The sequence below is a fragment of the Nymphaea colorata genome, chromosome 4, assembly GCF_008831285.2.
Source record: "Nymphaea colorata isolate Beijing-Zhang1983 chromosome 4, ASM883128v2, whole genome shotgun sequence".
Taxonomy (NCBI): Eukaryota; Viridiplantae; Streptophyta; class Magnoliopsida; order Nymphaeales; family Nymphaeaceae; genus Nymphaea; species Nymphaea colorata.
Window position 1 is genome coordinate 18,895,690 of NC_045141.1, and position 26,289 is coordinate 18,921,978.

At 37.1% G+C, this 26,289-nt stretch overlaps 2 protein-coding genes across 3 annotated transcripts; both read left to right on the plus strand.

Annotated features, from left to right (window-relative positions):
- The first annotated feature begins 8,711 nt into the window (after positions 1–8,711).
- On the plus strand, positions 8,712–15,485 carry LOC116252104 (uncharacterized). Its single transcript, XM_031626176.2, has 7 exons — positions 8,712–9,019; positions 9,331–9,490; positions 10,416–10,603; positions 11,968–12,091; positions 12,647–12,777; positions 14,117–14,277; positions 15,040–15,485. The coding sequence occupies exons 1-6, from the start codon at positions 8,789–8,791 to the stop codon at positions 14,246–14,248; spliced, it is 966 nt and encodes a 321-aa protein (XP_031482036.1). The 5' UTR covers positions 8,712–8,788; the 3' UTR covers positions 14,249–14,277; positions 15,040–15,485.
- Positions 15,486–16,625: 1,140 nt separating this feature from the next.
- On the plus strand, positions 16,626–21,971 carry LOC116253570 (lanC-like protein GCL2). 2 transcript variants are annotated; one of them, XM_031628442.2, is made up of 6 exons: positions 16,630–17,128; positions 19,500–19,681; positions 19,904–20,015; positions 20,508–20,633; positions 20,833–21,147; positions 21,565–21,971. In XM_031628442.2, the coding sequence occupies exons 1-6, from the start codon at positions 16,847–16,849 to the stop codon at positions 21,901–21,903; spliced, it is 1,356 nt and encodes a 451-aa protein (XP_031484302.1). In that variant the 5' UTR covers positions 16,630–16,846; the 3' UTR covers positions 21,904–21,971. The 2 variants fall into 2 exon arrangements, with proteins under 2 accessions (XP_031484303.1, XP_031484302.1); XM_031628443.2 differs by lacking the exon at positions 20,508–20,633 and having other exon boundaries at positions 16,626–17,128.
- Positions 21,972–26,289: the final 4,318 nt, after the last annotated feature.

The window sequence follows — 26,289 nt, forward strand, 5'->3', positions numbered from 1 at the left end:
CCATTTAGTGGCCCACTGTTGGCTGTAATCCCAACAGAGGCCTCAATTCTTGAGAGTTTCCAATACTATGATTTTTCATCGGCAGCTGCTTATAAAGGGCTACTTTTAGTGTTTAAAAATTTCTTGGAACTGAGCAGTCTCCATTGAAAAAATTGAAAAACATAAAACAACCTTTAACTAAAGGCCCTTCTTTTACTGGTGTTAGCAAAAATGAGCTGGTATCGGGAAAATCGGAGAACACAAGAGGTTATGGAAAAGCTTGAAAACGGAAAAATCTTTTGGCAAGGTAATGGACATATTTCACAGACATTTATCTGTGTTTTTTGTCTCTCTCTGTCTGCATCATGTACAATCAACAAGTTTATGAGCTACTCTAAAATGCCAGCATATGCTGAGGCCGAGGCTATAATTGGTAGGGATGTACAAGTCCTTTTCCTTGCAGTATCAGTGACAGTAACAAATGCCGTCATTCAATAATTTGAAGGATCATGATCTCAGAAGCTTCCCTTGCAAACTCAGAATCGATCTAGCAGCCATCCATGAAGATGGACGGTGCACGAACCTGGTAGTGATTGCACGCCTTGTTAGGTGGACCATAGGCATAGAAACCACAACAACCGCTTGTGAATTACAGACCATGGCATTGATGGCCAGACGGGCCAAAGTTTTTTATTCATCTCATTAGGGATCTTGTTACATTTTTCCTTAGATCGGAAATTTATGATGTTGAAACTTCTTGTCTTTTCTTTTGTTTTTCAATCTCAAGGTGGAAGACCTGCCAAACAAGAAAAATGTAAAAAATCTGAGGTGAAAGCCTTCTGAACTCCAATAACTTTTACCTTGTTGATTCCTTTCTCATTTGATCTTGTGCTTAAATTGTTTCTTTAGCGAGTTTCTGTATTGTGATTAATAGCTGGCTTAAGACCTTCAAGTTGGAAGAGGTTGAGACTTGAGAGCCTGATATCTAGAATATACATTTCTTTTAAGTTTCTTGGTGTACAAGAGAGTGATGCCCATGGATTTGAGATCGAGTCACAAGGTAAATATATATTTCTTGAGCCGTACAAGCTTGAAGAAGTTTAAGATGATGTTTTCTATCTTTTTCTATATAAAATCATGCTACATTTATCTTTTCTTTTTCTTCCGTTCATCTTCTTTACTGTATTTTTTTTCTTTTTTTTCCTGCGCATGCTTGGATTAGAATGTCAAAGCTTTGAATTTTGATTGGCAATTTCACTTTAAAAGAGTTTGAGTGGCAATAAGACTCTATTTGGAAGCTCTCAAGAGAGAGATGTTGAATGGAGGATGAATTTTTATTTGGTTTTCATTGCTGCCCACGTACCTCATTTATCTCTCCAACTATCTCAAGCATGGACCTTAGAGAGAGAAAATATAAATACGAATGGAGATGAGAGTGGAGGTGGGCAATTTTGAACCACATCCCGTAGTCTGTCTCCACGTCCTATTTAAGTCTCCATCCTGACTGCAACTACAACTTTTCATCTCCATCTTAACTCCTGCTACCAAGCAGAAACAACAGGAAGAATTCTCCCAGCTTCCAATGATGGACCAACTTTTTGAGTTTCGTGTTCAACAACTGGGAGTTCAAAATAATGATGTTGTCCTCGTAAGGCATGATGGCGATTCGAGGTCACTCAGCTGGCGGTCTAGTTTATTAAGTATTCTTCTTCGTCTAGAAAGAAAATAGAACAAACAAAACGAGCAAACTTCATGATTATATTTACGCAATCGTCGTTGCCACAGTTGAGAAGTTGTCCGTTTGAAGGTGAATTGCCAAACCTTCCCACCGAAATTTTTGTTTCTTCTATCTCTTCTTCTTGACATGATAGTTCAAAATTGTGGAAATCCAAGTAGAGACGGTTTATGTATTGAGCATAGCAGCCACGTTCTTCTTCAATTTTCTAAGGCCAATAATGTTACTTGGCAGATCTCAACCTGCCTGTTATTAGCAGCTTTTGTTAGAGCCCCAGAAAGGTTAGCGAGTAGGGGAACCAATCACTTAACAAGCTCTTTTTATAAGTCGCTTAAGATTCTTCATAATATTAAATATAAGACTATATTCTTGGGGTATTACAATTTGCCTCCTCTTAAGACACACACATTCGCATGTGTCGGAGGATCTAACCGATTTCATTCCAAATGTCACGATCTGGTTTGCTGTATCCTAAACCCCTCCTAGCAGCTTCAGTTCCAGCTCTAAAAAAAAAAAACTAAGAACCAGAACAATCAATCGCATAACAACTTCTTTTATAAGTTTTATAAGATTTTTTATAGTTTTAAATAAGAGACTAAACTTTTGAAGTGTTACAAATAACCTTAGAGGTCATTTGATGGCATGACATAGTTTTTCATAAGTATGGCAGTTCTCATAAGTGGGAATAGTATATCTTCAACTTGGTATCGCCCTTTAAGCCCACAAAAATCAAACTAACAACCGAACTTCACTGGCCCGCCCAGTTCCGTCATGCCCCTCACGAAAAGATTTGGCCTCCATCGAAGTAAGTATACAAACTTGAAATTTCACAATATATCCGAAAAAAGTTTCCGCGTTTATCAAACTGGGCCGAGATTGTACCTTCTTGGTGCATAATAACAAGATTAAGTCTTGGTTTTCAACTTTACATTCATCGACTCCTTTGCATTACATTGAAGGTATAAGTACAAAATTTTACAAAGATAAACCTTATACGATATTAACTAATCCTATATTAAACATTCAAATCAGGTAATATGTTTTAGGACATAACATATTTTTCTTAGCTTTTCTGGGCCACAAATATTAAATTTTCAAGAAGCTAGCGTTTGGAAAGATAAAAGTACAAACATTTACTGATCCGGATGCCAGAGAGTGGCACGGAATCTTGAATGAGGGTCCACGCGGAACCGTGTTTGAACAATCTCTAGGATCTCATGGGCCAATAGTTCTGCCGTTCTTTTTTCCCACAGTTGGAGGTCTGGCGTCATGTGGATCTGTTGGCTCTGAATCCACCCATGGAAAATGGAGACAGTTGCAGGAATAAATAAATGGGAAAATTTTGTCGAAGCTTGAAGCGTGTACCAGCAACTAATCGAATACGTGTTTGCAACGTTACAGGCCAACTTCTTCTTGTAAACTCGTTTAAAAATTCACTGTAGAACTTATTTTAAATTATGTGATGCCGACTTCGGTTTAGAGTCTTAGACAAGTAAAAAACACATAAAATGAAATACCTGTATGTCATTTTTTTTAGTTTATGCGGAAGTTTCTTGTTTGGGCTGCACTTTTTGCTATAATCTCAAAGGAGGAACTCATGTTTCTAGTTTTTGGAATTAAGACTCACATTTGTTTAACAACTCTCTTAAAGAAGTTTCTAAAAACTGACGCAACCGATAAGTTTTTTCATTCCAAGTTTGATGGGTAGGAAATTTTTTTACAAATTTCAATTTTATTTCCAGTGCTACAGGATATTTCCTGCCCTAAAAGAAAAAAAGGAACCTAAAAAAAAATCTTATAAAATTAAGTGAAAATACCCTTATGATAAAATGCGTAAACAACCTGTATCATAATGATATTTTCAAACTCTAATCTGATGTTAATCCCACCATCAGAGAAAAATAGAGGTCCTCTCTTTATCCCTAAGGTCCAGAACTGCATAGGCACCGTACTATATCTAAACTCGAGTTTTTTAAAAATAAAAAAGCCGTCATGCCATTGTGGTAGTATCTTCAAAACAGGATGCAGCAAGATGTTTGTTGTTTCTTTTATACCTCTTCTTGTTTGTTTGCATGACATTTTTTATATGTTTAAAATTTATGTTACAAATTAGTTAGCATAAACAATAAAACCTACCAGGATTTTTCACTTTTTATTTGTACATTATTGAGATGAGAAGATGGTCAGCTTCTATTTTAAATAATAAATAATTGAAGGCTGCTTTAACGGCTTTTCTTTAGGGAAAAGAAATCCTTGTCACACACTCTTTGTTGTATTTTTATTAAGATAATTTTATAGATATTAAAACATTAAACAAATATAAGTGGTATACAAATAATTTTTCAACAAAGCATTATATAAGGTACTAAGATGCATATGCAAGTACACATCTTCAAAATATTGATGATATTTGTTACTTTGATGCCATTTTTCTTGTTCGTCATGCTTTTTCAAATCAACAATAAGTACAGATCTTTGGGACTAGAAAGAAGGTACGCATTTTTTTTTTCTTTCAAAAGCTCAAGAATATACTTGAACAAACTTAAGAATAACTTAAACCTAGTTCAAATATGTAATTAATCATCAATAAAACTTAGGTTCAATTCAGAAAAATTACAAAAATTGATCCCTAGAATATGCTTCCAGACAAACAGTTGAATGTCTCCGGAAATTACCCTCAATTGTAATTATATATACTTACGTTTTATTAAAAGAATCTATCTAATATTATATTAACTCATAAAAACTGGGAACCTGATTTTTCTTCTATTAATGTCACGTTCGCTAGGCAAAGACACTCCGGTTTTTGTTCTCTAAAGAAAACGGTTAAAGAATAGAGTCAGCGGTTCTTCACGTTATAAACGTATTAATATATATTATTTTTCGGTCTAAATTATAGCGAAATAATTGAAGTGAATTCTTTTATGCTGAGGTTCGTGGTAAGTTGTCATTGCCCGTTAGAAAAGCATGGACCACGACCAATGCCGATCTCGGTAAAGGCCAACCTACTGTGCCTAACTCATGACCACATCGCCGCCACCTTCTCTAGAAAACCCATTGTTTAAAAAAATAAAATGAATAAATTACAAAAAATGCGTTCCTTTTTGGCAATTTCTATTTATATCATTGTTGTCAGTGTAGGTATGAATAGTGAATTAATATGTAATTTGATATACATAATCAAGTCGCATAATTCATAGTCACAAATAATGTATGAGAGTTTTAAATGGCAAAATTTTTCTTGGGTATAATATGATAGGCTTGAAAAAAATAAGATTTTTTAAAAAAATTTAAAAAACTAAAAATAAAGTAAATGAAAAAATAATAACACAAACATCAAAAGATAAGTAGATTTGCAACAAATGAAAAATGAAAAATGAAAAAAAAAACTGTTTGACATTGTTTTTTCATTTTTCACATTAAAAAAACACATTTTTTAAGTTTTAAATGGCATTTCATTTTCTCACATTTTTTCACATTTCTTTCAAAAATAACGTGTTTTTTATCACTATGGTTCACATTGATTTGACGAATATTCCTAACTTATGTAGGCAGAGTAGCTTCACATTGTGTTAGAAAAAGTATAACAGGAAGAACAAATAATAGTGCACATGCTTCTATAAAATTAAATGATTTTATGTCTATTAAAATTTCATTCAAAAATCAAAAGCCTATTTGTTTTTTTATACAACCTTATTTGTTTGCCAGCCATGTTTGAATGACACCCTAAAATAAGCAAAATGCGGTTTTAAGCATGTCAGGGTGATTGCCAATTAGTGTTATGGAAAACCCGTCTTTTAACTCGAGTGTTGCACTTACCACCGTTTACAGGTTAAAATAATAGCATCCTAAAGTACACCAACGACCATGAGATTTGAACCTCAAACCTCTTACCGCTTACCATAATAACTCAAGGTCGAGCATTATTGTTATTTGCCAAGTGTTGTCGTAATTTTTAATTCTGCTCAAATAAACTCACTCAAATGTCTAGTTGGGCTAACTTTAACATGCTTGATATCGACTTTAATCCAGCTTTTATTCACATTGAATTAGTATACATCAATCTATATTTAATCCTTACATTTAGAAATAAACAAACCCTAGCGTGTAACATGAAAAATATTATATTTCAAAAACATTTTGACAATTTAGATAAACAATTCCACAAACTTGTGTCCTTATTGATTTTCCAATAACATGCATGTCATGTAGAAAGAGATTGCTGTCATTTTCCCACTCTGGTGGTTCGTCTTTTCGCAATCTCCACAAACACAAAGCAACATATTTGACTAAACGGTAGCTTGTAGGCTTCGAACTCGTGACATTCCGTGCTCTTGGTGACTTTTTCGGGAACGGTTGCCCTTTCAAGAGACTTTGACAAATACATTCCCCACATCTTCTGGCAAGCTTTCAAACCGTCGGAATTTGAACAGGAACAAGTTGTAGATGTTGCTGGGCTTTGACAAATGATTAATTGGCTCAGCAATGCGAGGTAGACTAGATAGAGAGTGATTTATTTGCCAAAGTTTGATCTCGAAAGTGACTAGACAAAGAGTGATTTCCTATCAAAATTTGATTTCGAAATTCCATGAAAAGAAGGTTTAGCCAACATAAGGTGTTTGATTCTTATAAGAATAGTGGTGGTTTGGCTGGGAGAGTCATAATCTGTCAGTTTAATTTTTGTAGATGTTACTCATCTGAATTGCAAATGGTGGATATCTACAGGTTATTTTTGTAGATGTTACTCATCTAAATTGCAAACGGTGGATATGTAATGCTTAATTGACGGGTTGAACTGCTTTTCCCAAAAATTTCTTTTCCGAGTGTACTGCTTGGAATATCTTCTCTCCATGTACAACTATGGAAAAAGTTGAAGTGCATAACTTTTCCCATACCATCAAAGAGTTTGAACTAAAAATTGGAATCATAGATTTCCCATACCATCAAAGAGTTTGAACTAAAAATTGGAATCATAGATTTTCTTCTTCTTCTTTTTTTGTCGCGCTTGCTTGGCAGGTATTCGTGGTTCCAATTCCAAACCTACTCTTCTCCTTAAACTTCTTTTAAGGAATGAAAAGTCATTTTGGTTTTTAAGGGCATGTCTGGAGGCTCTAACTCTACTTGATTCGAGCATGAGAGCCCTTTGGTGGGCACAAAAATTTCTTCCTAAGGGGTACTATTATTTTATGTGTAAAGAAAAAGGTAAAACAGAATAAAAGTACCACACTGTGTAAATAAAGCAAATTTAGTAATCTGGCACATGCAAGTGCCCCACATCACTCACAACATGGCTCCGCCACTGCCAATGGCGAAAGTGATTTGATTGTGCCAAACAGCCTTCTCATGTTCGGAAGGTTAGGCTAATCTTTGTGTCGGTGATCAAGAGGTTGTCTTGGTAAGCAAGGGAGAGGCGACCAATGGTTTTTCACTAAGGAGCACTTAGAAAATGGAGCCACGTATGGGCCGGACCTACCAAAAATATTTAATATAGATACGACAAGATGGTCGGGCAATGAACCTGCTCGAGGATAGGCGTCTTACCTTTTATTGCAATGAATGACTAAACAAGAGAAGCAAAATCAAAACCACAAAAGAATAGAGTAGGACCAACTAGGAGCATGAGAAAAGACCTGTTAGAAGATAGGCCAAGACACTACCGAATCTTTTAGAGCAAGCGAGTAATAAGAGATTGTTTAGGAACAATAACATTATGTCATTGTCACATGCATCATATTAAAAAATTAATGAGATTATTAAGCATTTTAACATATGTTTCATGAATCTGTCTCAAATTTTTGAAGCAAATACATGAAACAGTAACATACAGTTACTTTTCCCAAACAGTGCCTAAAGTAAAAGAGCAGTCAGTGAGCAAATTTTGAATCAACTTGAATTTAAGTGGATGAAGCCTCATCCTTTAGACAGGGAAACAGTAGCGGAGCCATATGTGGGCAACTGGTATGTGCACTTGATCGCACCAGCCCACAAAATTTGATGATTTTACATATTAGATGCCATCAACCATTTGCAACTTTATATTCATGGATGCTCCTATGAATCTTAAATTTGAATTCGAAATTTCTAGCTTCACCAATGAAAGATGGTCGTTCTGCTCCATTTGAACTAAAAATGTGCCTTCGTTGCCCTGAATTTCCTGCTCTTAGAATAGAGTATTGATAAATAAATCTGCACTTCCTAAAGTTGTCAAAATGACGTACTTGAACAACAGTCTGCAGTTTCCCTCGTCATGGAGAAAGAAATAAAGAACTTGATCTTCGGTAGCAGTACACGCGTGTTTTCTGATTGCATGCATCCACTAGATCGGATCAAAGATGTCCGCCTTATTATGTTTTAAGGGTGGTGTCATCATTCACGTCAGCACCCCCCACAATTAAGCCTGTGCATCGGGCCGGGCACCTGTTATCGACCCGACTCGGGGGCCAAGTCTGGGTCTGAAAAAAAAGACATCGGGCTGACCTTTTACCCAGGCCTACCCACACAATACATAACCTGCTCTAGATCTGCTCTAGATCTAAAAGGTTTTGTGCATAAACTTGTGAATTAGCATTATTTAAGGTTCAATTCGATCCAATTTCTCTATCTCTCTCTTATAATTCAAACTCTTTCTTTACTACATTTTCTATTTTCTACCTTAAAAAGGCCGCGTTCTAGGTAAATTTATCAAGATATTCTTTTATGGATCCATTGTGGATGTAAAGGGAGATCTGCTGACATTTTTAGCTTTCATCATTTCTTCATGTTTTGTAAGAATAGAACTAATTTAACTTATGAATCTCATTTAAGTCTTTTCAGTCAAATGTAATAAAAAAATTGGATTTAATTATTAATCAACTGTGCCCATAAAGATCCGCGCATGTAAATCTGGAGTTTTATGTTCAATGAACTTCGGTTTCAATCTAAAAAACAAGTCCAAATAGGATTCAGTATAATGAGAATCCGATTCAGTATGGTTCGGTAAAAACGGAATTGAATCCGCAGCGGAACAGCTACGGTAGTGGCCTCCATGGTCCGGAGATTCCACACATCAGGAGCGTTGGTTGCAGAGAGAGAAAGATGAGTGAGGAGAGGAGGAAGGTGTTGGTGGTGGGGGGAACTGGCTACTTGGGCCAGCATCTGCTTCAAGAGCTCGCCGGAAAGCCGTATGACGTTGCTTTCACGTACCACAGTGCTACCAATGCTCCGGCGTCCCTCCTTCAGGCGCTGCTCCCCTCACCACCACGCGCCTTCAGGCTCGACCTCCAAACCGGCGAAGGACTCGACCTCATTGCCGACGCTTTGGGACCAGTAAGTTGCAGCTCGATTGAGTCCCTCCCCTCGCCTTCCAATTACTCGCCATTTTGTTGATCCGCGCCACCTGAATCTCATTCACTCCCGCCTCTCATGTCCCCACTGCCGACGCCCGTGCTCTGGCAATAGAGGCCAGCAACAAAATGGGCATCTTTTTACATGTTTCATGGATGATTTAACAGCAAGACCCACCAGTTAGTGGCGCAAGTTCAAGGATAACATGAAGATTACAGTGTGCTGGAAGCTATCTCTTTTTATGTCTCCCATTGTTTCTGTCGTTGCTGATGTGAAGTAATGTTGGTTTTCAGCCCCATGTAGTTGTCAATTGTGCGGCGATTTCTGCTCCACGTGCTTGTGAAATGGACCCTGCGGTTGCTATGGCCACTAATGTTCCTTCCTCCCTTGTGAAGTGGTTGTCAAGCTTCAGTGATTTCAAGCCTCTTCTGATTCACTTATCAACTGATCAAGGTGAGATTGGCTTCATCTTAGATTTGAGACTATCGAGCCAAATGCTGATCAAACGTAGGGTTCAGGCTTCATTCGTTGGGCCTCATTAGGGATTGGTTATGATCTCATAGTCTGTAATCATTCTGTCATCTTTTTCCTGTCGTGGGTTACAAGTTGTCGCATGAAACAAGCATCACCAGGTTCAAAATTAATTCCCTACTTTCCTTTATTAATTTTCCATTAAATAAATGGAAAAATAGTCATGGAAACGAACAAGGGTGGCGGAAACGATTTGGATCATGTCAACTTAGTAGTGTCAGTGTCATGTATGCGTGCGTCTATCTTGCTGTGTAACATATTTGTTTTCTTTTCCCTTTTTTTTAGGAGAAATAGCATCTCTGTGAATAATAGTAGCACATAGCCATAAAGTTGGCCTGGTTATTCGCAACATTAAATCTTGTACGCATAATAAGCCATGCTTCCTATAATTTTTTTTTTTTGGTTCTGAATGAGGATTTTTTTCCCTAAGGAGAGTACGTAGAAGGTGCATATAAACATTGAAAGCATGTTTCCACGCAAGGGGAATGGTTTCCTGTGTGATGGGAAATGGGTTCCTCTCCTCATCAAAAGCAGGCTGGATGCATTTATTGTAGGTTCTTTATAATTTTAGAGATTGTAGGTCTCTGATTTTGAAAATTGGCTCCCCTTGTGAAAGTAGACAATGCATGTGAATGAAGCTCAAGACTACTTGTTGCTCATATCCTGCTCTACTCTCTGTGCGTCAATGTTGTCCCTAGTCAGTGTTTAGCAAAGGAAAGTGCTGCTTTCATTTGTTTCTGATGTTGTTTCTTTATTTTAGATTGCTTGTGAATCATTTTGCGCTGGAATTTTTTTTTGTTATTTCTGTTCAAGGCCTATCATGGTCCTAACTGCTGGCAATCAACAGTTTATGAGGGTGTAAAATCCTTTTACAAAGAAGAGGATGATGCAATACCTGTAAATGTCTATGGAAAATCAAAATTGGCTGCAGAGTTATTTATCTCTTCAAATTATTCCAATTACGCAATTCTAAGAAGCAGTATAATTTATGGCCAGCAATCTGTTTCACCCGTTAAGAAGTCTCTTCCTATCCAGGTGCATAACTGTTCCCCTATGTGCATTGCGTGTTGTATACATTTTCCTAGTGATGAGGGTACATATTCTTATTCTTAGAATTGAGACTGACAATTCAAAGTTCATGAAAAAAGTCTTTTTTTTTCCTCCTTGGTTGCTGATAAGTTGGGGAAGACAATGAACGGTAAACTTATTTGATCTAGACTGTGACTAAAAAATGATGATCTCCATTTGGGATCTGTAGGCTGAGAATAAAGACAAAACATGTTTTGTAACACCCACGTGTGTGGAAGGACTTGGAAAATAGTCTTCTATCGAAGAGTTTGATAAATTTTCATTGTCATACCATCTTGTGTGTAAGACTTAAGCCTTGTAACTCATGTGTGTGGAAGGACTTAAGAATAGTCATACACCAAAGAGTTGAAAAATCTTCAGGATTTATTTACCTGTGTGTCATTGGGTGCAGAGTCAAGCTTGTTACCGTAAAACTAGAAGCCTTCACAAATATCACCAATAAGAAGGCTTCACATAGATTTCACTCAAACTGGTTAATCACCAAAATATTGCCTAATCACTTACTAGTTACTCGTCATATTTAAAAGGGATATAGTAACACTCACAATGAGTAATAAAAGGCATTTATTACGTCCTTCATGGCATCAATGAGTGCATTACTAATGCAATGAGGAAAGCTCCTTATATCACATGAGGGCTGATATACCGTTGGAGTGCCCAACGGCTGGATGACTAGCCGTTGGGTACTCCCAACGGCTAGTTTTACATCAGGTGAAATATAAATAATGATTGCAATAAATCAAGGACATTATGCATGAAAAATATATATACATATAATATAATTGTGCATGCACACACATACATATATACACAATCTACATTTTAACACTCCCTTGCTAATCAAACTTACAATATGACCACTGAAAGTTTGCCGAAGCAGAACATCAACAGGGTCCCATAGAGCTTTGGTAAAGAAAACCATATTTTGATGCTACATATGGACGATATACAAGAGTTTTTTAGAAGGCTTCTCTAACATATTGGGAATCTAGTTTTATATGTTTAGTCCATTCATGAAATGGTTGGTGGTTTCTAATGTGAATTTTCATATCATGGTGTAGAGACTTTAACCAGATAACCCCGAAGGCCGAAGTAGTGATGTCCATACTCTATATTCTGCCTTAGCAGATGATAGTGACTTTTTTTGGCTGCTTCTTTCATTAGTCAATGTCACCTAGAAAAACACAACTGTAGTTGCTTGTCTAGCATTTATATCTCCACAGTCCACCTCAATCAATATTTGTGTATGCAATCAAACATAAAGAAGGGGAAAGTGAGAGTTCCTTATTTGTTCTTCTTTCATGTTTCAGTGGATTGATGGTGTCCTCTCTGAAGGCAAAGAGATCGAGTTTTTCCAGGATGAATTTCGCTGCCCAGTATATGTCAAGGATGTTGTTGATGTCATCTTAAGATTGATTAAGAAATCAATCTCAGGTATGAAAATTTGGAGTTTCATAGTATCTGACCTTTATTTATCATATTTGATGTATTCGAAGTATGGGACAATGACTGGTTTGGTTGATGTTTTTGAACTTTTTGGCTTCTTTTTCTTTTTCTTTTTTTTTTTGAATACACGGCCAGCTTACCCTGAATAACGTGTTGCTTGGGGCTACCTGAGTTCATTTCTGGAGACCAAGTTTACTCTTCTATGTATTTTCTTGATTATTTTAGCAACTCAAAACTGTGGAGCCTAGTACCTCAAGAAATATATCATATGTTACAATATTCATCTTAGACTAGAGGATCCCCTTACATGAAAATCGTATGCATAAGTACTTTACAAGGGATAGCAGAAATGGATATTTAAGATTTTGTTCACTGGTGAAGGTAGCCTTATTTAAACATATTGATCAGCATTGCATGCTGTTGCTCAGAAATCTCTCTAACCATTGGGAAAGATTATTTGAAAGTTGATTCTCAAGTTTTGCATGCAATCCGTGATATGTTTATGCATGTGAATTAAGAATTACCTTTTTCCTCTTGCTACAGATGGTGAAGACATGCAATTGCTTTTGAATGTTGGTGGGCCTGACAGAGTTTCTCGTGTGCAAATGGCAGAAGCTGTAGCTGCAATTAAGGGATATGATATGTCATTGATCAAGCCTGTGCCTGCAGCATCTGTTTGTTTCCCCTTTTCTGATCAACCCATTCTACACATCTAGAATAACTGCTTAGCAAACTAGCAGCAGATGTTTTTCCACTTGTATTATCTGGAACTGGATAACAAACAGAACATGTTTTTAATAGGAATGGCTTAAATAGAAAAAATATATGCTTATTATACTGCTTCAGGTTCTTGTTGTGTCTGGATATTGAAAAATAGTATAGCAGGATATTCATCTCAATTGGGTTTTGGACAACCTCATACTCTTGGAAATTTCAGATCTGTGCAAGGACTGTGAATTGGCTGTTGTCATATTGGCAACCACAGTTCCCATTCAATTTATAGAAAGAATGTGGAATTCCCCAACAATTGTTGATCAACAGTGTTTCTGAAAGTGATATGAGATTGTTGTCTCTTTTAGGTATCCATTAGGTTGTGGAAACCACCACAGTCGTGACCCATCAAAACTCTGAAGGTTTCTTGGGGGCCTCCAAAAATATGTTGTTAATGCCTTAATGGTGAATATTACATGTAAACTAAATGCAAATAAATGTTCTTAGAAAGTCAATCAAACTTGGCTTCAGGTACGCAATTGAATGACAAGTTTATCAATGAAATACTTTTGTAAAGCGAATGAGTTTTATATGTTCATGAAGCACTTTCGTAGGTATTGCCGGAGTTTTGAATGTTCTCATAAACTTCGTGTTCTAAAAGACGTGTTCCTGAATGGGTCCTATTATATACTTGATTTGTTTATTGGAGGTGATTATTTTCAAATGCAAAAAATCTTAAGTGGATGGTCTTCTGAATAATTTATGAATCTTTCTAGTAGTAGAAACATTAAGTCCATGTTGTTCAGAATAACGTGCATTTTCAATATTATTTGAACTGTCAGACAAGTTATATAGTTTTATTATACTTTTCCAGTAACTATCTAAGCTTTAACCTTTGGAGTTGTAATTGTTTACTTGTGACTATTGTATCTTTTTGAATATTCACTATTTATCAGAAGTAACTCTTGATAGAGTAGAAAAGATCTGAAAGGAATTCACTGGGGATACTTGGACAAGGATTGAGAAAGAAATTGTTTTCACCTAAACATATTATTATTAGACAGAGTAGTTTAATACTTTTATGTGCTCTTGATTGTGCATATTCTTGCTTTTCATATTATGATTAACTTGGATCACGAAATTGCAAGCCGACAACAAGAAATGAGCAACCAAATGTGTCACAGCCTTAGCCATGACAATCGTTGATCTCTATATCTTATTTTAGACTCTCATACTCTCCTAGCTTAACATCTCTCTATCTCTCTCACTCACTTTCTTCTCCGTGATAATTTGGCACTGTAGGTTAATCGTGGTGTCATATCCCCTTCAGACATTTCCATGGATATAAGTAGGCTGGTTGAGGTACTTGGTATTGCTCCTGTCTCATTCAGGGATGGGGTTAAGCTGACGCTTGATGTTAAGGACCACATTTGATCTTTAAGGGACAGAGGAAGCAAGGTTTGGTAAGCACTTCATTCTTAACAAGTAGTCACACACGTAGTTGAGTTGTTTTTGTTTAGGTCATATTCTTTCAGTTCGGATATCTGTTTCCTGTTAACCTTGTGACAAATTTCTGACACATACTATTGTATAGGACCAAAGTTTTGCAGGCATTGGCCTGGGTTGTCTGACAATTTAGAATAGTTTTTTGTTATAACGGACCATTTTATTCATATTTTTCCCCTTTTTTCAGTTAATGTATATGATTAACCGAGCTCTTATATGATTAACCGAGCTCTTGTAAATGATAAGTTACCTATTTATGTTTCGTCTTTTCCTAAACCACTTCTGGCAGTCTGGTGCTTTCCTCTTAGAATGCCATCTTGGTTTTTGCTATCTGGACAATGTTAATAATGCCCGACTCTGCTTCGCTATCTTTCTTTTACCTCGTGGGAACCTCAGTTGGACAATGCTGGTTCTATTTCTCTCTTCCCATTATGCATATTAATTGAAAGATGCACACTGAATTTTTTTAAATATGATGACAAGAAATGCCCAAAATGCAGAAGTGGACTTTCACTTCTGCATTTTTTGGTGCAGGTTATCATATTTTCGTACAACTGCATGATTATATCGACCCCTGTTTTGTGAAGCATGTGTAACGTTCTCTAGTTCCCACCGATTTTGTTCATTAAAAATGTGGATTTTGTTCATATTATCTTTGAATACGGAAGTTTAGTTTTTTTCTTTTCCAGATTTTCATGTATTATCTCATATTTCTCCAGGTGCCTTTTAATATACATCCCATCTGCAGCAACAATCTCTTTGTACTTACGTCGCTTCCAGAAACTGAAGGAAGGCGTCTTAAAGAAATTCAGGCATCAATTTGTCAGAGTTCGTTAATAGATACTATTTCAACTGAATTTGTAACATAGGAACACCTGAGGGTTATTTTCATGTCTATGTTAGTAACAGAAATGTTCGTTTCTACATTATCATGGACCCTGCATAGCAGGCTGAGAACCACCAACTGCAAAGCAGCTACGGTATCCGACAGCCTTCATCCCAATCAGATGGATTGTGAACTGAGAGAAAGAGAGTCGTCCTTCTACCAGTCATGTCTACAATCCGGAAATGACGAAAATGAACACTGGTGACAAATTAATGTTCATTATTGTGTATGATATGCACCTGGTCTTCCAAGTAATTCATGACACACATTGCCTGGTTCTGTGGAACATGGTTTTAATTCTCCGGTGGATATGAGTTGAAAAGTGAACTTTCCTAAATTTAAAATTCAGAACCATATCAATGAGAGTATTGATATGCCATCAATAATTGTCAATTCTTTAAGAAGAGATTGTGCCATGAATAAAATCACCTACGTACGCACAATCAAATGTTATGTTCGTCTCAAGATGGACATGTAGTTCTGAATCAAGTAACAAGGCAATTGGCACTAATATGAAATGTAATTTCACGCAGTTAAGGTCATCATGAAACAAGAGAATGAGGAAGTAAGGTCGTCGGGTTTTGTATACGTGATTTGCTTTGTAAAATTGGGTTCCTTTATGCTAATAAGAAATTAATGGTGGAATATCCGTGTAAATATGATGGGCTTGATGATGCCATGATATGGTATCTTTGCGTCAACTATAAAAGGTGATATGATGATATTCCGAAGTAGAGGTTAAGATTGTTTGTAGATATAGGTCATGTCAATAAAGGGATTTTTTTGCTTTTCTTATAGATGGTATGTTGTTCCTATTTGCAAGGGACGATGATACTTTATTGATGCAAAGAAGAATACAGTACTTAATCATGGATTTGCAATAGATGTTATGTTCAGTTGTGATGCATTTGATGAAAAATAGAATGCTTAAGTGTGATTCATTGGTAATGTCTCTCTTACAAGTTAATATAAAAGATTATTTCTACTTTTTAGTTTTGGCTTCACTTTATTCCGGTTGGAACATTAGAACCTGCACTACGAGATTAAGGAACTATCCGACAGCTAAGGCTCCCACAAGCTGTGATCCGATTTTCTGAAACTATTCAAAATATAACCAAAGCGCTCCTATGATCGAAATGTATTTCAATAACGAACGAATATTTTTCTTTGAAATGTTCAATCTACGTTTAACGTGTGTGTGTCGTAGTGTTATAGAGGAGTCCCGAGTTAAAAACTGTGGATGATGGTGAGGATATTTGATGAAGGCCTACCTTAACCATAAATTTTACTTTTTTCATACTAATAAAAAAAAACAATATGAGAAAATTGCATTTGGTAAACTGTAAATGTGTCGTGTATCTCGCGTTTCAAATGAGTCGTACCATTTAAAAAAAAGTTCGGATTTTCTGTGCATAATTCAAAGGTATGCCCAAGTTTGGTAGACACGTTGCTAATGGCCTAGGAGGTCTCCTTACATCGAGAATGCTCTGTCAGGCAATCAAGTGAAAGGATGTGCCGACGACCGGTGTCCTGCCCTTCTGAACGGTGCCGCCGTCTGCACGTGGGGAGAGGTTTGCCATGCTGTAGATAGGTGCAGAGCAAGTGGCATTCAATCCTTTTTCTCCTCATCCTCAATTTTCATGAGAGCGATCAAAGGATCGTCAAGAACAAAGACAAGCTGTTGTTCTCTTCTTGGAAGATTTTTCTCTTTCAGCACAAAGCAGGCGGCGAAGCAAGCCAGCGGAGCTATGGCTGACCGGCACTTTGTGAATGACATGCCCGATTTTGTTGAAGAAAGGGAGGACGGGGAGCAGGAGGAGGCGAAGACTGGGGAGGGGGGTTCTCTCAAGAGGTTGCTGTTTCTACCTTACGACAAAGCGTCCCTGAAGTTCTTACAGGCCGGTGTGGAGATCAAAGATAAGGTCACACACACACACTCTCTCTCTCTCTCTCTGTCAGTATTCGTAGAAAAAGAGAAGTTTCCCCAATAAAAAACTATTTCTAAGACGTTAGACTGAGGTTTACTAGATGCATTTGGGAGTATATGCCTTATTGTTGTTCCATCTCATCTAAAAGAGATAACTTGTTCTGCTGAGGAATAGTAAGTGATTGCTGCATCGTATCTTAAGGGTCACAAAGATTAACAATGGTGTGACCCGTGAACGTTGGCCATATGCTTTATTATAAATCTTGTCAATGATGTGAGTCTAAAATCACGGTGTCCTTCATGGTAATATTTTGTCAAACCTCTGAAACAAGAACCAATAAATGAACACTTACCGAGAAGCGGAGGCGCGAATACTATCAAGCAAAGGAAGTTCTTCCTGGTTAGTCTAACTCTTCGTAGACCGATCATGAAATGTAAGCAAATCATCTTCTACCTCCCCCTCAAATGCTAAGAGTTCTCAACAATCCATTTTTCGTAGTAGTTTTGTTTTATATAATTCTTTGTCTGCTAAGCGCTAAGCGTTTGTAGCTTTTTTCAGTCACATATATGTGCCCATATGTTAGATTGGTTTTGTTTGCAAGTTGGGGAGTAGAGGGTAATGCATCAAGGGGCACTAGAAAGATTGAATACCTGTGAGTTGGTCGAGTTGCTAAGCACAAGAATTTAGTCAGTTGGACGAGGGCTTATATGATCAAGACTAAAACGTTTGCAAGATAGCGAAATTGCAATGCTCGCCTGGTAGCACGGGGGTTATAGACCAGGAGTTTGGAGTAGACTTTGCTGAGCCATTTGTTTGCACAGTAGAACGGCCAGGAGCTGAGTTCCATGAAAGCTATTTACTGATTTTTTTCCTCTTTAAATGGGAGATCTAAAAAAAAAATCCAGATATCGTTGGATTAGAAAGTCTGTAGATAAAAAGAGGGAAATATGCATGTTAAAAACGTGTGCATAACCTGAAGCAAGCACCAAGGATATGGTTTGGTTTGCAGATGACAACATGTATGCTGACACTCCCATGGAAGAGAATTGCAAGTGCGAGCACATTTATTGGTAAATGACAAGAAGCATATAGACACTTGAATGAAGCTAATTGCAAGTTGAAGCACTTTGATTGATCTTAACACCGTATGATATATAGACAACTGGTGGGGACCTTGATTTACTTTACTCTACCCAAGTTAAACATTGCTTATGCAGTGCATGTTCTGAGCTAGATATTTCAGCGCTCTAGTCACACAATGAGCAACAGTCCTTGAGAATTATTGGATATATCAGAAGGATCATTCATCATGTCATATTCTTTTCCTCCAGATTGAACTCGATATGATGATTACTACGTCAAAGTAACTTTTTGATATCATGAAAATAATAAGAATGACAGAGGGCTTAACTTTCTATTAAGAAATGAAGCAAGGTGTTGTTACTGTCAGTTATGTTGGTCACTGAAAGATGCGTCATCTCCTTGTCCTATATTAGGACTGCGTCTATTGTTTTTCAAAGAGCTTGCCTGAACAAATTAACGAAGGCTAGTTTTATAATTTGTCAGGGCATGTTAAAGAGTGGAGCATAATGCACAGTAAGTCTTTGTAGCCTGTATATGTTCTTATCCCATTTTGTCAACATTCGTAGATGGATGTTTATAAATTAGTCATTAGAGCACGCCCACAGTCAACTATTTTTTCTTGTTCTGGTGCATTGGAGATTCCATATAGAGGTTCAGCCTGCAGATATGGCTCTGCAATCTCAATCAACACATTCTTGTGGATTTTACTGCTGCAGGCATCCATCAAGGTTGTATTTCCTTATATTTCTTAAAAATAGGTTATCTATGTTTTGTTTCTCCAAAATTACTTGCATAACAAGGAAAACATTTTAACATCTTCATTTTTTTCTCTTTTTTTTGTTTGCTCAACTTTTCTTCCTTAAATAAATTATATGTCTAAGAAACTGAATCACTTATTTAAATCTATAAAGAAACAAGTTAGAATGTGACATGAGGTATATTAGCCTTTTTTTTATGATGCTGCTACATCTTGTTCCAGGGAAGATTGTATTTGCTTTAGCTAATAACTAAAGTATGGTTTCTGTGAACTTAGACAGCTCAATCTAGTCTTTGCTGACACAATCATAGAGCTTTCTTAAATGTTTGAATAAGCTGACTTGGTTTCACAATGTAGTCTTTGCTGACACAATCATAGAGCTTTGATATATGTTTGAATAAGCTGACTTGGTTTCTACTTCTCCATATCATGTAGATTGATACTGGACAAGTCATGCGTACAACTTGCTTTCATTATCACTAGGGCACATCTTTCTCAGAAGCATCCCATAATTTCTGTGTCCAGGTTGTGAAGGAAACATGGCTTAGAGCCGGAGGCCGTGTAAAGAACTTTACCCTGTATACTGGCTCTCTTGGAACGGCCTACTTGCTGCTCAAGGCTTATAGAGTAACAAAGGATGTAAATGACCTTTCTCAATGTGCAGAAATAATCGAAGCATGCACATCTGCATCCAGAAGAATGAGGGAGTTAATGTTTTCCATGATCACAAAGTTCTACACTTTGTTACTTTCAGTTTCCTGTTCTAGTCTTGCATAAATGAAGGTTTTCTGGCTTTATAGAATGACGTTATGAGTGTCCCAGAAACAAGAAACTGCTACAGTAGGCTTCCTTTTATAGATGGACACTGATCAAGGATAGATTGCTGACTGAGCATTCATTTCTTCTAATTGTTACCGTTGCATGTACAGGGATGTGACATTTATCTGTGGCCAGGCTGGTGTCTATGCTTTGGGTGCAGCAGCAGCAAAGCTCAAGGGGGACCAAGCACTGGTCGATGATTACTTGACCTTATTTAAGGAGGTAATCCAATTAGAGGAAGTTATTTAGATGCCTTTATCATTGAGATATAGAATATACTTTCTAGTTTCTACAAAGTAACTTCTGTGACTAAGTTTATCTGTCTAAGCATCTGCATCTTCAAAATTGAAATGCATCGCAAGGATAGCTTGTGCAATCAAATAGGCTGTGCAAATAGTGATTCATGGTGTGTAGGAATAGTGAAATTTGTCCTAAGAGGAAGGCTCTTTTGGCTTGAAATATGCATGTGCTGATGTTAGTTACGTGGATTAATATTGGTTGTGTCACATGGATGCTTCATTTCTTATTTTCTAGTCTTCTTCAGTAATTCAACAAAGTGACACTGTCTCTGGACCTGGAACCACATCTATGCGAAAAGGAATATAGATTCTATCTTGTTACTCAGATTATTAGAGCTCACCTTTTCCATCTCAAATGAATTCAGATGTTACTCAGATGATTAGACCTCACCTTTTCCATCTCAAATGAATTCAGATACCGAAAAGAATGGATAGTTTTGACGTTCCGTATGAGCTGTTGTATGGGAGAGTCGGATATCTATGGGCATGCACTTTTTTGAACGAGCACCTTGGCGAAGGAACAATTCCATTCACCCTCACTGTGAGTTTCTCTAGTGCCTTTTATTCACTATTCAATGAAAACAGTCCTTGGTTTACTTGAAAAGCAATTCTCACAAATCATATCAAAAGATAGTTCAACTCCTAGTAAATTATTAACCTGTTTGAAAAATGAATCGGTTACAATATTTTCTGTGTTCCAGTTTCATGGCTAAAAGGTATGATGCTTCGGAACTGTGTAGGACCCAATAGTGAAGGATGTAATCAAGGAAGGTCGGCGATTATCTCAGCAAGGAGGGTCCCCTCTAATGTATGCATGGCATGGGAAAAAGTATTGGGGTGCTGCTCATGGCTTAGCAGGAATCATGCATGTATTGATGGACATGCAGCTGAACCCTGAAGAGCAGGAAAGTGTGAAAGGAACCCTTCGCTACATGATTCAGAACCGTTTCCCCAGTGGCAATTACCCATCAAGTGAAGGAAGCAGCACAGACCGACTGGTACACTGGTGTCATGGAGCCCCAGGTGTTGCTCTTACGTTGTGCAAGGCTGCTAAGGTACTCTCTTTGGTCTGTCTGTCCTAGACGTAATGCATGGTTTTCTTTTATTTTCAGTATAACGATGAGAAACCCGTTGAGAACCATCCAGTTATTGGGCCTACTTTCTGAGGTGTAAACTCATGGTTGATATATTCTTCAAATGAGCTTGTGGGGAAACGTAGACCTGAACACTCCTGGGATCAGCAGTAGAATTCTCGTAGTGTGTCTTCAGCACCAAGTTGCGCAAGATGTACGTCTGTGATATTTGACCAATCCCCACCCCACTATGTGAACCCGTTGAGTCTTTAACTCAAGTCGCCTAAGGTCTTCCCCTTAACAAGTGCCTCTTACCACCTACTCACCACCTTCAGTGTTCAATGGTAGTAGTATTTCTTAACCCGTGTTCTTCTTATTGTTTGCACTGTTACACCTCAGGTATTCAGGGACGAGCAGTTTGCAGAAGCTGCAGTGGATGCAGGGGAGGTCGTTTGGAGGCGGGGGCTGTTGAGGCGCCTGGGGATTTGCCATGGCGTGAGTGGGAATGCATATGTCTTCCTTTCTCTCTATAGGTTGACAGGGAAGCAGGAGTATTTATACAAAGCCAAGGCGTTTGCTGCGTTCCTGCTAGACGGGGCTAGCAGGCTTATTTCAAGTGGGGAAATGCATGGAGGTGATAACCCCTACTCTCTGTTTGAAGGCATGGGGGGCATGGCCCATCTCTTTCTGGACATGGGCAGGCCTTCTGATGCAAGATTTCCAGCTTACGAGCTCTAGATGTGTATATAAAGGAATGATCCTTGTGTAAATCTTTGAGATTCCATAATATTTGCTTGCTACGGAAACTTTTCTTTTGGCTTTTTCTCATACTTGTCAAGCGTAAAACCTGCGTTGTGTTTTTGAGGTGGAGCAGCCAGAAATCTAAGCCCTGCCAGAGGGATGAGCTTCTTTCTGGGTCCAGATCTGGCTCCTATTTTTCTACACAAGTGTTTGAATAGTACAATATCATGGATATCAATGCTTCAAACTTGGATTTCATGTAGTTATTTTCCTATTCAACTGATAGGATATTGCTTAATCTAATTCGAAGTATGGATCAACTTATATACGTGGTTAAGCAGGGGGTTGGCACCCACGGAAGTCGAATTAGTGACTAACTGCACACTAAGAACACTTTAGTTCCTGGAGGATGCTCCTCCACTCAAAAGGTGCATTCTTCATGCTTTCTTTTTCATACTTTGCCTAAACTCAAACAAGTTTGTTTTTTTTTTTCTTTCTAATCAAAGCAGACCAGATTTGGATCCAGAATATCTTTATGGGCCACACTCCGTCTGGATGTTGTTACGAGATTAACTGACCTTGATCCTCTTTTTGAAGATTTTTGTTTCAAATGAAGCGATGGATCCAGATTCAAAGTTAAGCCCCACCGCACAGTCGGTCCAACCATGAGTCGACGTGTATCGACCTATTAGCAGCCACGGTCAGTCTTCTCATTTATCTACAAGCATAACTAGAAATTTCTTAGGGCGTATTGGGATGATATATCATAAAAAGCTGTTTTGCTAAACTTGGTTCTGTAAAAAAATAAAATTTTAATCATTTTTTTAAAATTGGTTTTATATAGTTGGATGCCATCTTAAACTTATTTTTTTGTGAATAACCTAGAAGGATTAGATTATTCAATCCCTTTTGAAAACCTGGTTTTGGTATCATCCTAATGCTAAAAAAACAGTTTGGATGTAAAAAATTGGTTTGCCTCTAAAAATCTGTTTTGGAGTGTCATCCAAACACTATCTTAAAATAAACAAAAAAAATGGTTTAAATGGTAAAAGAAAAATTGGTTAAAATGGTATTTGATGCTTTCAAGCTGGTAAAGTTTGTTATTTTATTTCATCAGACAAGTTGGCTAAATCATAAATGACCAAAGTATTTTCTTGGTATTTATATCTTTTATAGAATATGACTTTCTTTTATAGAATATGACTTTCTCATATTTACGGTGAAAGTAACTGTTTAAAAGAGGAGAGTGTCTCGTTTTATCACTGACACCGATGCAGTTCAGGACTCCGTAGGCAGAGGGAATGGGGGGGCCTTTGGGCTTCGCTTCAGGCAGTGGGATTGACCCTCTCGCTCACCCGAAAAGAGTTCTATGATTAAAATAGAACCGTGTGAGCGAGAAAAATTTGGAGATTATGGTATAGGCGTATGGCAAGCATTATGGTGGCGAGAGGGACTCTGGTGGTTCTGCTAATTGTAGCAGTGGTAAAATGCAGCAGCGGTGATGGTGTTGGCCAAGTGGTGCGAAAGTGGCAGAAATGTAGTGTTGCTGGCAGATGTTAGCGGTGGTGGTGACGATGGTGATAATGGCGGTGGCTGTTAGATGGTGGTGCCCTGGTGGCAGTGGCGGCGGTGATGGCGGTATTAGCCACTACGCTGCCACCATGAAGGCAACTTGCGCTTATTTCTGTCAATAGATCTTCACTTGTTTGTGTCATGTTAAGCTACTGAACAAAGATGATAAGAGATTCTTTCTGTTGGATAGGTAGTTTCTGAGTCTTTTTCCATTTTCTGAATCCATTTTCACTCAAGAATAGGGATTGGATTGAACCTATTTGCCAAATAACTTGGAATTTTCTTTGCCAAAATCTAGGGTTGCTTGGAACATTCATTTTCCTTCATTTTAGAATCAAGTTCCGGAACTTGCCACTTTCCACAATTTGAGGGAAAAGATACACCCTTTTTCAAGTGGGATATGAGTTCGGAGAGTAGTTTCAGCATTATATCATTAGTCGCAGGTGAAATGTGCAAGAACAAGTGGTCAATTGTGACGATAGAACGACTTAACAAATAACCCGAGTTGATGAATTTTGTGTACAATCTGGTGCGGCCTATGGTTCAGACTCATACTGATCTGGTTGATATGGGTGGGAGATTGAATTACACAATTGGGGAGGGCGTGAATAGACGACCCACATTGAAAGCAAGCAACAAAGGAGACCAAGATTGCATGGTTGGGCGTCAACTTTACCTACCTCCACAGATAAGCTCAGCAACCATCGATGACGATGATGATAGCGTGACCTTCATTCATAAAAAAAACATATCGTCAATCAGTTGAACTCACACCTTCATTCAAGGAATAAATGACTTCTTGTTGCTGACTCTTGCGTCAATACTAAGACCAGCTTTTGAGTTATCATCCTGCCTTCTCAGCCTCCTTATGACAGATAGAATCATAACAAAGATCATCGTCCTTGGTCTGGAATCATAAATTTTTGGGTATGAGGCACTGTTATAAAAATTCTTATTTTTAAAGGAACATAACATACATAAATAAATAATTGTAAGACATCTATGTAAAAATAAACAAAAAATTCAGTAGCCTATATGTAACTACGCTACTGGTTGTGATAATCTTGCTGATTATATTTTTGTTTTGATCAGATTTGGTAGGATCTAACGATAATTCTCTTGATAGAAATTTGAGATGTGGATGATTAGATAGTTGATTTGGGTGTTGCGTAACTGGTCGGCATGAGGATCGTGCTGACAACATAACTTGTCAGCTTGAGTGTCGTGCTCATGACATGTTTTCAATTCGATTATTGTGGATGATATTCTTTAAACTTTAAGGAAATATTTAGATACTCAATTTGAAAAGTTAGAGTATTATTGGGTAGAATTTTTTCAGCAAAATAGAAAAATTAAAAAGGTCATTCGAATCCTTTCCCTGAATGGTGGTTATCAAACCCACACTAAGATGGACCTTCCAATTATTTTAAGTACCCAAAACGCCCTTCTATATAAGAGAGGTGAAAGCCTGCCAAAGGAGGCATCTCTCCATTTTTCACCATGTGACGTGGACCAATGGGATTGATGATGGTGACGGACCATTCAAGATATTATCATAGCCGGTAGTGACGATGCTTTTGGAAGATTTTACTAAAATGGACATGGTCAAATGCGGAAAGCACGAATCCGACCTGGGTAAAGGCAAAATCGTCCACGCGCACCTTGGCAAAAAGCTGGCAAACAATCATGCGGGGGCATTTTAGGTATCACAAAAGGTCACGCCTCCAAATATATATTCTTCCTTTTTTTATTCCTCTCACCCGTTTTCTATGATATTGACAGTTAAAATATTATAAAGATATAAAAAACGAATATTTCAAATGCGCACTATAATATTTTAAAATCAAACAAGCTTTTATATATATATATATATATATATATATATATATATATATTTGTTCTAACCACTTAGACACATTCGAAACAATAACGAATACGTGTGGGAAGTCCAATCAGACAGTCAAAATTTAGATTCATGAGAATTTCAAATTATATGTAAAAATAGTAAAAAGAACGAAGCATCAACAAGTAAATAAAATCAATTTTATTATCTTGTATGATCCATTTCTTATTAGAATCTTTTATTTTTACCTTATTTTTTTCCTAAAAGAAGTGTAAAGAATCAGCCAAGAGCACAAGTCGAGAAACCTTAGAATTGAATCAATCGAACTTCGGAATAAAAGGTTCTTGGATTCACTCCCAACCATTTCTGTATTCAATCTTTCTTATATTTTGAGAAAAAGAAAACTGCATATTGGATCCCATTTAAGTTTAAATTAGAAAAATTTGAAGAACTTAATCAAATTAGATGGCTTAGTCTACATGGGGCGATGCATCTTAGGATTAGGTGCTTTTTGAAATACAAATTCAATTAATGTGTTAAATGCGGCCAACAAAGATTCCCAATCTGAAAAGATCTAATTCACAAAATGCACAAAAAATAACTTCCTCGGATATGGTGCTATTTTTTATTTGAAATATAAGATTTCTTATAATAAATAAATAAATAAATAATATTAAATATTATATAAGAAGTGACCAAAGGGTTGTCCTTACTTGAAGAGGATTTGTTCTAGAGGTTGTAAGTGTCGTGTTTGACACATGAGGTAAGGAAAACAAGTCTATGTTGTTCTTTTTAAATACACTATTTAATGACAAATTAGCTCAACTTACACGAAATAAAAAAGAAAATGATTGGATGGGGAAAAAACAGTATTCAATGACAAAATTCATTATTTAATAATCTTTTTAGAAGATTTCAAGAGTATAAAAACACTAAAAAGAACTGGTCTTATGAAAACAAATTGTCTA

Coding starts and splice junctions, on each gene's coding strand:
- LOC116253570 (XM_031628442.2), top strand. CDS start 16,847: ATGAGAGCGATCAAAGGATCGTCAAGAACAAAGACAAGCTGTTGTTCT. Junction 17,129..19,499: donor GTGTGGAGATCAAAGATAAG/GTCACACACACA, acceptor TTCTGTGTCCAG/GTTGTGAAGGAAACATGGCT. Junction 20,016..20,507: donor ACTTGACCTTATTTAAGGAG/GTAATCCAATTA, acceptor AAATGAATTCAG/ATACCGAAAAGAATGGATAG.
- LOC116252104 (XM_031626176.2), top strand. CDS start 8,789: ATGAGTGAGGAGAGGAGGAAGGTGTTGGTGGTGGGGGGAACTGGCTAC. Junction 9,491..10,415: donor TCACTTATCAACTGATCAAG/GTGAGATTGGCT, acceptor GGCAATCAACAG/TTTATGAGGGTGTAAAATCC. Junction 12,092..12,646: donor GATTAAGAAATCAATCTCAG/GTATGAAAATTT, acceptor CTCTTGCTACAG/ATGGTGAAGACATGCAATTG.